Source organism: Gobius niger (assembly GCF_951799975.1).
Source record: "Gobius niger genome assembly, chromosome: 12".
NCBI classification, from domain to species: Eukaryota; Metazoa; Chordata; class Actinopteri; order Gobiiformes; family Gobiidae; genus Gobius; species Gobius niger.
Window position 1 is genome coordinate 17062062 of NC_136863.1, and position 12298 is coordinate 17074359.

At 46.0% G+C, this 12298-nt stretch overlaps 1 protein-coding gene across 1 annotated transcript in view; it reads right to left on the reverse strand.

Annotated features, from left to right (window-relative positions):
• cpne2 (copine II) overlaps positions 1-11564 on the reverse strand; it is a 30963-nt gene extending 19399 nt beyond the window's left edge. Inside the window, exons 1-5 of the mRNA XM_079567233.1 lie at positions 11186-11564; positions 5635-5828; positions 720-899; positions 356-430; positions 105-176 (exon numbers count right to left, since the gene is read on the reverse strand). Coding sequence (XP_079423359.1) covers positions 105-176; positions 356-430; positions 720-899; positions 5635-5808 — 501 coding nt within the window. The 5' untranslated portion in view covers positions 5809-5828; positions 11186-11564. The remainder of the gene's footprint in view (positions 1-104; positions 177-355; positions 431-719; positions 900-5634; positions 5829-11185) is intronic.
• Positions 11565-12298: the final 734 nt, after the last annotated feature.

Below are 12298 nucleotides of genomic sequence, written 5' to 3' on the forward strand. Positions count from 1 at the left end.
TTTCCAGTTTCCCAAAGGTGAGCAGTGTGATAGCATGTTCTGTAGATGCGCTGTGTGTGGGCTGGTTTAATGTGTGTTTGCGTGTGGAGGGTCTAAAAGCCTACCTTCTTATCCAATTTGCGCCCACTCAAGTTTAAAGTGATGATTCTGTTGTCAGACAGTTCCTGAGCTGTTATCTAAAATAACATTACAACACAACATTAGCAGCAACCGAAATAGTGGCACCTACAGCAACTCGGACTAGCAAGAGCATCAGAAGCAGTCGTGACAGACATCTTAGCAGAACTATCGTAAAAGACATCATGATGCAAAAAATACTGCAGTTTTAAAATGCACTGCAAAATAATGATCTTACCATAATAGATCCTTTACCAGCCGGCTTTCCATTGGCCAGGATTAGTGGTCTGTGTAGTTTCTTATTCGACACAATCTGAAGGACATCAAATACAGACATCAGATTTAGTCAATACACTTTTTGATTTGAAGACCAAACATCTACACTGCTTATAACTTAACAAAATTATTGGTCAAATGTATCTTATATGTCAATTCCTTAGTACAGTGCAACAGTATGCCTATTCACTCCTGGTTTAAGCCAGGTTTGGGCATCTATAGTTTGGATCATTAAAAAGTGAGACGTTCAAGCATAACTTTCAGGCCTGTCCTTCCTAAGCAGTCACACTGTATTTGAAACTTTTAGTGAAATGGGGCAGCCATACCACTCCCAAATTGCAGATGAACTCCCCCAGGAAGTCGTGCTCATAGAGCTGTGAGGCGCACTTGTCTTCATCGAACATGGCGAAGCGCAGTTTCTGGATCTCCTCAAAGTGATAGTCCACATGGAACTTCTTTCCAAACACTGGGTTCAAGTTGTTCACGGCAGTCTCAGTTCGGCCAAGCTGCAAACAACAACATACAGGTGCAAATTTAAGAAAGACAGGGATAGATGGGAGTGGTTTAAAGGGAACGAAACAACAAACATATACAGTAGGTAGAAGTGAACAAGGTGGCAAAAAAAGAAAAGAAATCCATATCTTGGCAATTCTCTAAGCGCCAATATCTCAATTTCAAGTTTTTTTTTGTTTTTACCTGTGCAATTAGTAATGATACTGGCTTTGTGTAAACAGGAAGCAACATCCCTCTCTCCTGGTACAGATACATTCTTTACCTTTTTCTGCAAATTGCCTTTGTGGTTTCTGTTCCACATTGTTTTTCTGGATACTTTTGTACGTCTTTGCCATGTTTTTGTGGAGGTTTGGTGGATTTGTTTATTTTGAGAGTCCAAAATGCTCCTGAGGAAAGCAGCTTTTTAAAGGTAAACAAAATGCACCCATTTGAGACCTACAAATTTCCTTTTCTGAGACACTGAAGAGGCATCAAGAGCCCCCACACCTGCAGCACAGTGGAGGCATCACGCGAAGTGAAAGACTGTTGTGGAGCGGAGGGAGCTGCAGGAGGAAGAGGAAGGAGGAGGAGGGGGAGCTGACCAGTGCAAGACACCACGCTCTGAAACAGGGACAAACCCAGGAGGCGCTGCACCGTTTCACAGGATCAGAGGAGACAGAGGGCAGCCAGCCAGGTTTCTTCCGAGTGCTACAGTTTCCCCGACCTCCAAGGTCACGCGGGTCAGGTTGACACACAGTGGCAGGAACGTTTTAGACAAATCTTAATTTTTACCTTGTTTGTTTCATGTCCGTGAGTTAGCACATAGCTGATTAGCCGGAACCGTGATGTTAAACTCTTAATAGTTGACTTTTTCGAAAAGTCAATGCTAATAAGAGTGGGTGGGACTATTGAGCTCCATTACCCCCTGAGGGACTACGAAAAGGATTTATTAAGGTAAACAAGTTGCTTAGTACTGCTTTTATATTTTGGACTTTCAAACTGTCACTGATCCTTCTCAACTGTTTTTGTGAGGGTGCCCTGCTTTGACATACAGTGTTAATTTTCATTTATCCGGACAGCCTGCAGACAGAGCAGCGTGTGTGGGTGTGTGCGAGAGCAGTAGAGAGTCCTGTTATTTGCACTAAAACCTCTGAACCAGGTTTAGTGACTAAAACTCTCTGGCCGTGCTACTCTTCACTGTGACTAAGCCCCGCACCCAGCATAATGTGTGTATTTACCCTTGGACTGGGTCGGTGTATGGCCTCACAACACTCTTGATATACAACATGTTTAAAAAATACGTCTGCATGATCACCACAATTAAAATACAGCACAATGACAGAACCCACAATGTGATAATAACATTCATTATTTTTCGCTGTTCTCTCGGGATCTATTTTGATGTTTTTTTTTTCATAATTTCAATTCTCTGTACTGGTGAAATTGACAATAAAACTAACTTTAATCACGCATTATACTCATAAAATGTAATGTACCACACCATAACATCAAGCTGGTGATTCATTAATAATTGATAAAGAAACTTTTGTTACATCCTGCGCTCCATTTCAAACATAGCTGCTTCTTTAGCCTAGATCCTCATTTAGGATTCTAGTTAACACAAATAAATCTCTATGAAAATGTTTTTCTATTCTCCCGAAAACCTTAAAATATGACTGACAGCTAGGCCATTGAGAAAACATCACTCTTACTATTACACTATAGACAATCTAATGAGTATCAATATGCTTTTCATCGAGGGAAGTCTTGCAAATATACAAGTTCACCCAGTTGCACGTTATATCAGTGCCTTCAACACGGCAGAGATTAGCTTTTGGATTAGGAGCTTGCGAGAAAAAGAGAATCAAAGGATTTAGAAAATAGCCAGAGTAGTCAGCCACTGTGCCACGTCATTTGCATAGCTGAGATCCACTTTGGTGAGATGCCACTGCTGCGGTCTGCTCCTGGACTTTGGACCACTATAAATTGTCTTTTTCTTTCTGTGTTTTATTCACACCTCTTCTGTGTCACAGGCTGCTCTTGTATCTCCCCCTTTTTCCCATGTGGAGCCAGCTGCTTCTCACACCTCCATCTCACAAGACAAAGATAGACAGAGTGACGGAAAGGGATCAGGAGGTACAGGGCTGGGGTCATAAATAAAGAATACAACCATGGTACCGCAGAATTTTTGTTCACTCCATCAATAAGATCCCATAGGCTATATTTGTGGCAAGAATCTTTCAGTGCTTGGTACTTCCCTCTGAATCATTATCCAAGGGCAGCTTTGTCTAAAATGTAGGTTTAGAGCTGTGCAACGCATAGCAGTGAATAATGTCTGATTATGTACATAAACAGAATTGGCCTGAGCACGCACCCTTGTGGCACCCCATAGATCACTTTGGAGCAAGGTGAAAACGGTTTACATTAACAATCAGATAACTAAGATTGAAGCCAGTAAAGGGCTGTTCCTCTGATGCCCACCTCACGTTCTAACCTCCTCAGGACAGGGCAATGTTGTGGTTGATCGTGTCGAAGGCTTAAGACCAGTCCAGTGTCTGCAGCTAATGAGTCGTTGGCAACTTTGACCAATGCAGTCTCAGTGCTATGATGAGCCCTGTTTCCCCGACACAGAAATCATTCAAAAATCTATTGTCCTATAGGTGGTAATAAAGCTGTTAACCACTACTCATTCAATAAATGTTTGTCTGATCCTGTGATACATAAAGTAAATATCAGTTTTTAAAAGAAAAAAAATGAAGGAGCTCGTTGCAAATGAGACAAACGGCAAACTGTGAGCAAGATTATTTACCAAAATAAAAGGTTTCAAGTCTTGCATCTCCTCCTCCGTCCTTCCCTCGCTCTCGGCACTAAGCTTTTGTTTCCCCTCCCGTTACCATAGAGACCATGTGCAGTTTCACATCGGAGGCCCATGCCCTGCTGACCGACAGCTCGCCCCAGCCTGAGGCGCCCGCCCACACGTACAGACATGCATCGCTCCTGCACACATGAACACACCGCCAGCCTGCCCCGCGGCCCTGCATCAGCCTACACAAACTTCAGCAGTGCGCTACTCTTTGGCAACTTTAGCGCAGTTTTCCCTTTCCTGTGCTTCTCTTAAAAAAGAATCTATTCGGTCAAAATGGAAAACAAAACGGGTGGTACAAACTTGAAAGGTTTGTTATAAACAAAGACGTCAGAACTCTTCCTCACTAGACAACGTTTCACATAAACGATCTGATTATGTGAAACAGATACAAATATTTGCGCACTCAATACCATTAGAATATTATTTTCATAAGCTGATTTTTGCATTCACAATCTTGCAATCTTGGCAGATATTTTGAAGTACAATATTTCAAAATCATTAGAGTCTCTTGCTTTATCCTGGGAATATGGTTTTGATATCAGTGACGTCCTTGTCCATTGTGAAAGTAACACGAAGCTGTGAGTGTCAGAGAAGGGCAGGAAGGACAACATTTAACCAACGTGTCATTTGCAGTTGCCACTTGGCTGCACCTGCTTTTCTACTACTTCCTACCACTAGATTCTAGTTTGCCAAACATACTGAGAGACAAATCTCGCAGATACAGAGATACTAATTTTCTGTTCAGCAATTCAATGCAGGCTGAAAACAGGCATACGTTTACAGGAGAAATGTTGTTATATCCAATCTTTCTCGCTAGCATCAACGTACATACTTTTGACAATGCCCTCATAATTACTTTGTGTGGATTATACAGCCAGCGCATACAGGAAAAGACAAAACAAACAAAGCTAGTTCCTCAACAGAAAGGTGACAGAACAGGTAACAGAAAGAACGACTCCAAGCTTGAAGCCCTCGTGCCCAACCCGTCCCACCCTCTTCATGCTCTGGAGGTGATCAACTTCCGCACCTTCAGTCACTGATGGCACCAAAGAGCCAGTCCATCCGAGCGCATCAGAGGGACCATAATTCCAGTTCCAAACACTTTCGATACACGTGTATGTGGCTGTTTGATGCATGAATTTAATGATTTGTTGCGTCTGTGTGAGCTCTGTAACATTGTAATTTCTTGAAAAGAAACAAAAATGATCAATTCATTTGCCTTGTTATTTTCTGTTTTTTTTTCAAATAAAGGATACAACCCTGATTTCACAATGTGGCTTTTTGTTCTTTTTATGCCATTTAAATAATAAAAAATGAGCACCCTACTTCGTTCTGTCTGTATCCTCTGTTTCCTTGTTTGCAGAGGTAGACACTGGGTCTACCGATAAAACCTTCTCTAATCAGGCAGTTTTGAAACTGACAAAGGAGAACATGGACGACAGAGCATATAATTTTGTGTGCATAGTATTTGCATACCATGAATATACTACAGTTCTGTCCAAGTTTAAATAAAAGGTCTGTATTGTGGTAAAAAGAAGCACATTTGGACTATCTCAACTCTTGTGCCAGCGTACTGGGCACAGCATGCCAATCCTTATGCCAGATGGTCAAGACTTCATGTGTTTGGATCTGGCTAAAAACACGTGCCACAATCAAAGGGAAACTACAAAACTAAAACTGGCAATGGAAAAAAAAACCTTGAAAAACCACATCCTTTCTGTTTTCTACATCTCCGTACCGCTCACCCTTCGTCTGATACCGTCCCCTGTTGCGCCACAGGAAGAAGCACCACTGATAATGAAAACATTATCAAACTGTTCTGCCTGACTGTCCTCCATCTTGCGGCTGTTTCATGCAAAGCTCGACTTTCTTTGGTATCTTACCTCCACCCAGTTCCCGTCAACATCATGGAACAGCACACAGAAGGGGTCTGATTTGGAGGCTACATCTCGGTCCAACAGGCTGGTGGCAGTGACAGAAAGCTCCACTCGTGTAACACAGTGCTGGGGGCCAACGCGGGTCTGACCATCAGTGGTGGAGCTCAAAGTGTAGGCCATGCTGCTCACACTGGATGGTCCTACACATACAGATTGCACATTACTGTAACTCCAACACATGATGACAAGTGAACTATAAGAGAAATCACACAGCAATTAGAAGAAAGTGGGTTGTTCATGTTGCATCTTTGTCTAGGGTTAACATCAACATCATCTTAAATTACCCAAAATGAAATCTTATCATACAGTAGTATCAAAAAGTGGTGACGTTACTGAATTACAGTCGTTGGCAGTGGAAAGGACTTCAAGCCAAAAGAACTACAAGGCAAGTTTGTGGACCATATCACTAACAATGATCAGGAAAATATTTTTGGAGATTGTTTTAAAGAGCCCCACCCCCCACAGAGGGATATGGGTCCATATCCTCTGTATGAACAATGTGACATCATCAAATTGTAGAATGTAATTCCAAAAATAGTCCCACATAGAATGATCACTTCAATAAGTAGAAAAGTGAGACAGGTCTATATATTACATTAAGGCCGACAGAATCATTTTAAAGACTCCTATGGACAATGAAAGAACAAGGACCGTGACGCCGCCCGGCATGGCGCAGCCGGGGCCCCACCCTGGAGCCAGGCCTGGGGTTGGGGCTCGAACTCGAGCGCCTGGTGGCCGGGCCTTTGCCCACGGGGCCCGGCCGGGTACAGCCCGAAGAGACGGCGTGGGCCCGCCCTCCTGTGGACTCACCACCCGCAGAGGGATCCGTAGGGGTCGGGTGCAGAGAGGACTGGGTGGCAGTCGAGGCCGGGTGCCTCGACGACCTGGTCCACATGCGCAGCTTCTGGCGTTCGGGACATGGAACGTCACCTCGCTGGGGGGGAAGGAGCCTGAGCTTGTGCGGGAGGTTGAGAGATACCGGCTAGATATAGTCGGGCTCACCTCCACACACAGCTTGGGTTCCGGATCCCAACTCCTGGAGAGAGGCTGGACTCTCCATTTTTCTGGAGTTGCCCGCGGGGAGAGGCGGCGGGCTGGGGTGGGTTTGCTCATATCCCCCCAGCTCAGCCGTCACGTGTTGGAGTTCACCCCGGTGGACGAGAGGGTCGCGTCCCTACGCCTTCGGGTCGGGGACAGGTCTCTCACCGTTGTCTCGGCCTACGGGCCCAACATCGGTGCAGAGTACCCGGCCTTCTTGGAGTCCCTGGGAGGGGTACTAGATAGTGCTCCGACTGGGGACTCCACTGTTCTGCTGGGGGACTTCAACGCCCACGTGGGTAACGACAGTGAGACCTGGGAGGGAGTGATTGGGAGGAACGGCCTCCCCGATCTGAACCCGAGTGGTGTTCTGTTATTGGACTTCTGTGCTAGTCATGGTTTGTCCATAACGAACACCATGTTCGAGCACAAGGGTGTCCATAAGTGCACGTGGCACCAGGACACCCTAGGCAGGAGGTCGATGATCGACTTAGTAGTTGTGTCATCTGATCTCCGGCCGCGTGTCTCGGACACTCGGGTGAAGAGAGGGGCTGAGCTGTCAACCGATCACCACCTGGTGGTGAGCTGGATCCGCTGGCAGGGGAGGAAGCCGGTCAGACCTGGCAGGCCCAAGCGTGTTGTGAGGGTCTGCTGGGAACGTCTGGCGGATCCCTCTGTCAGTGGGGTCTTCAACTCCCACCTCCGGAAGAGCTTCACCCAGATTCCGGGGGAGGCGGGGGACATGGAGTCAGAGTGGACTCTGTTCTCCTCCTCCATTGTCGATGCGGCTGCTCGTAGTTGTGGCCGTAAGGTCTCTGGTGCCTGTCGCGGCGGCAATCCCCGAACCCGGTGGTGGCGCCCGGAAGTAAGGGATGCCGTCAAGCTGAAGAAGGAGTCCTACCTGGCCTTGTTGGCTTGTGGGACTCCTGAGGCAGCTGAGAGGTACCGGCAGGCCAAGCGTGCTGCAGCTTGGGCGGTCGCAGAGGCAAAAACTCGTGTCTGGGAGGAGTTCGGGGAGGCCATGGAGGAAGACTATCGGTCGGCCTCGAAGAGATTCTGGCAAACCATCCGGCGCCTCAGGAGGGGGAAGCAGTGCTTCACCAACACTGTTTACAGTGCGGGTGGGGGGCTGCTGACCTCGACTGGGGATGTCGTCGGGCGGTGGAAGGAGTACTTCGAGGACCTCCTCAATCCCGTCGTCACGTCTTCCAATGAGGAAGCAGAGGCTGGGGGCTCGGAGGTGGGCTCGCCCATCACCGGGGCTGAAGTCACCGAGGTGGTGAGAAAGCTCCTCGGTGGCAAGGCTCCGGGGGTGGATGAGATTCGCCCTGAGTACCTTAAGTCTCTGGATGTTGTAGGACTGTCTTGGCTGACACGTCTCTGCAACATCGCGTGGCGGTCGGGGACAGTGCCCCTGGATTGGCAGACCGGGGTGGTGGTCCCTCTCTTTAAGAAGGGGGATCGGAGGGTGTGTTCCAATTACAGAGGAATCACCCTCCTTAGCCTCCCCGGTAAGGTCTACTCCAGGGTGCTGGAGAGGAGGATCCGGCCGATAGTTGAACCTCGGATCCAGGAGGAACAATGCGGTTTTCGTCCTGGTCGTGGCACACTGGACCAACTCTATACCCTCCGTCGGGTGCTTGAGGGTTCATGGGAGTTCGCCCAACCAGTCCACATGTGTTTTGTGGACCTGGAGAAGGCGTTCGACCGTGTCCCTCGTGGTGCCCTGTGGGGGGTGCTCCGGGAGTATGGGGTCCGGGGCCCTCTGTTAAGGGCTGTCCGTTCCCTGTATGACCGCAGCAGGAGCTTGGTTCGCATAGCCGGCAGTAAGTCAGACCTGTTCCCGGTGCGTGTTGGTCTCCGCCAGGGCTGCCCTTTGTCACCGGTTCTGTTCATTACTTTTATGGACAGAATTTCTAGGCGCAGCCAGGGGCCGGAGGGTGTCCGGTTTGGGAGCCTCAGAGTCTCATCTCTGCTGTTTGCGGACGATGTTGTTCTGATGGCTTCAACGAACCAGGACCTTCAGCACGCACTGGGGCGGTTTGCAGCCGAGTGTGTAGCGGCCGGGATGAGAATCAGCACCTCCAAATCCGAGGCCATGGTTCTCCACCGGAAAAAGGTGGCTTCCCCTCTTCAGGTCGGTGGGGAGTCCTTGCCTCAAGTGGAGGAGTTCAAGTATCTCGGGATCTTGTTCACGAGTGAGGGACGGATGGAGCGTGAGATTGACAGACGGATCGGTGCGGCGTCAGCAGTGATGCGGTCGCTGTATCGGTCTGTCGTGGTGAAGAGGGAGCTGAGTCGGAGGGCAAAGCTCTCGATTTACCGATCGATCTACGTTCCCACCCTCACCTATGGTCATGAGATTTGGGTAATGACCGAAAGGACAAGATCGCGAATACAAGCGGCCGAAATGAGTTTCCTTCGCAGGGTGGCTGGGCGCACCCTCCGAGATCGGGTGAGGAGCTCAGCTACCCGGGAGGAGCTCAGAGTAGAGTCGCTGCTCCTTCACGTCGAAAGGAGCCAGCTGAGGTGGCTCGGGCATCTGTTCCGGATGCCTCCTGGTCGCCTCCCGCGGGAGGTGTTCCAGGCATGTCCTAGTGGGACAAGGCCTCGTGGAAGACCCAGGACACGGTGGTGGGACTATGTCTCCGAGCTGGCCTGGTGTCGCCTCGGGGTCCCCCCAGAACAGCTGGAGGAGGTGTGTGTGGATCGGGAAGTTTGGGCATCTCTGCTGAGACTGCTGCCCCCGCGACCCGGCCCCGGATAAAGCGGAAGAAAATGGATGGATGGATGGAATCATTTTAATTGCTGTTCAACTCCAAAACACACACAGAGACTGGGCCATTAATCAAAATTGAATCTCAATCTCAATTTTGGTCAATCTCAATAATCTTCATGGGACTTCATAATTGTCTTGTTTACAGCCATTTCTTTGGCAGAAACACTATAGTATTACAGTTTGGATGAGAGACAATGGAAGAGTTGTGTGTGTTAAATGATAGTGGAGTAAAGCACTGGCTTTTGTTTGAGCAGAGGTTTGTATAGGTATAAAGTTTATGTCTAAGTTCAAGAATCAGCAAATAATGAATCAAAAATCTAGATTGACGATTCACCAATATGAGAAAAAAATATATGTTTTTTTTCCCATATTGAACATCCAGTCTCGGATATATTATGTAATGATCATTATCTATGTGCAGGGGTGAGGGCAGGTGGTCACCCCAGTCAACATGTTTATTAGAGTTACCATGATTTTTAGATGACTTCTTGGATCACCACAAAAAAACCATATTCCTTATAATTGATATTGCAATCTACAATCAAGGCAGCACTTAAGATACAGGCTAGCCATCAGAAAGGATAGGTTTGTGTATTTTCCTTTTTCCACACCCACTTCTGTACCGAATCTTCGCAGTGGTCTAGTAATGGCTACCCATAACCATGAAACCACTGTGATATTATGACTTGGAAATAATATCCATCTACTACACAATGTATATAAAATAATCCCTGGGGACTCAAGGACAAACAGGCAACGTTGGCAAATGTGGTTTGTGGCTGAAGCTGATGCTGTCTGTTGCTAAGATACTAATGTGTCATAACCAACGTACTCCTCCCAATCTGCCCTGTGATGTCACACTGTGGATGCTGGACTCAACTTGACACTATTTCATTCACTTCCCTCATCATTTATTAAGACATGGATCAAAGTCTTTCATTGTTTAGGTCAGTATATATCCAATCATAAATACATTTGACAATAGCATTATCCTCTTTTGTTGTGCTACCAGTGTCAAATATGCAAAACACTTCAAAATAAACATCACAATGATCAGAATAGCTCCAGCTGGATTACATTTTATCACATGCAACAGACCAACTGAATTAAATACACCAGGATAATACAATGCCTATTGCTGGACATATTCTGTGTAGAGTTAAACAAAACGATATCATAATGTTGAATATTACAGCTCAGTTCCAGCTGTAGTCCGACACTCACACCTCGAGTCACCTCTGCACGGGGACAGCATGGCACACCTGACGCACGCACTGGTTAGTTTAAGTGCGACTGGTCGACAAAACTAAGCAAACATGGAAACGGTCTTTCCTCTTGACAACAACAGACTTTTAACACAACCATTTAGCCTAATTACGTCCTGCCTGTCACATTCGCGCCAACACAAATGAGAAGGGTAAACAGTATTTAGTGGAGATGGAGAGAGTAGGCTGCAATAAAATTGGTCAGATGATGGTCACATTTTGGTCATTTTTTTAGGCAATTCATTTAGTCAACATACAGTTTATGTTTAGAAACCAAAAAAAAACGAGCATTGCTCCCTCCATCATAAATCAAACTTAGCATAGTCCGTCCTTGAATCCAACAGAAAGTAAAACGGACGCCTTATTGAATGTTGTCAATTCCATTTTTAACATTTTCATCAAGAGCTATACTCACCTGACGACGATCAACTTCTGTTCAGGTTTTTGAAGATTAGATGTTCCACTTTTACGCAAACTGACCAAAGATATGGAAATTACTTTTTCCCATACGATAGCGAAAAAACACAACTTGTTATTGCCATTTTATTCACAAAAATCTGGCAAACGCAACAGTGTGCGGCTGTAAATCATCCCCCGTGATGGCTCTCTCTTCCCTTTGCGCACCGCGGCTGTTGGATGCAAATGCGTAAAGCGCGCTTTAGCAGTGCCTTATAGGAAGTCCACGTTCAAAGTAAAATATTTCCCCGTGTGATTACGCTGTCACTTTTTAATGAGACGCATGTGACTTTCAAAGATGTGTTTGCATTTGTTCGGCCATGAAGCTGAAGGTGCGTTTGCTTTTTTGAAGACTTTCTGACTCCACGTACTTATGTTGCAAAAAAAAAAAAAAAAAATGCCACTAGCGCACCCTTATGGCAACAGTAATTATTGTCGCTTCAAAACTTAATCCTCTGACGTAGTCATTCCCGAAGTTCGGAACCTCGCGGCCCTTATCATTCCGAAAATCTTTTTGGGTCCCCAATAATAATATATTTACAAAGGAATTTGTTTTTATTTGATTTGACTGAAATTACAAGAAAAGCAACATTGCAACATATATTGTAGCAAAGAAATGTACATTTATAATTATTATTTTTATTCAATGTACTTGTTTTGTCGACAGGCTTTGCCTCTCCCCGTAGTAATAATAATGATGGTGGTAACAATAATAATACATTTTATTTTTAATACACTTTACTTTGACATGAAATCTCATAAAATCTCTCTGAGGTGCTCCGGACCCCACTTTGGGAACCACTTCTCTGATGCATTAAAACTATATTTGAACAGACAAACATATAATGCATAGCATTTAAAATATTTGGATACACAAAATATATATTACCAGTCCCAACCACTAGGCAGTGCCAAACATATTCTAAAAGGCAGCGCAAATAGCAAATACGGTCAGGTGACATGGCATTTGGATGTGCCTTGCCTGTGATCAGGTTCCTCCGTCACACCACTTATGTTGCTGTAATTTATTAGATGGAAAATGCTCAAAGGAAATAGATAAATAATTCCCCTC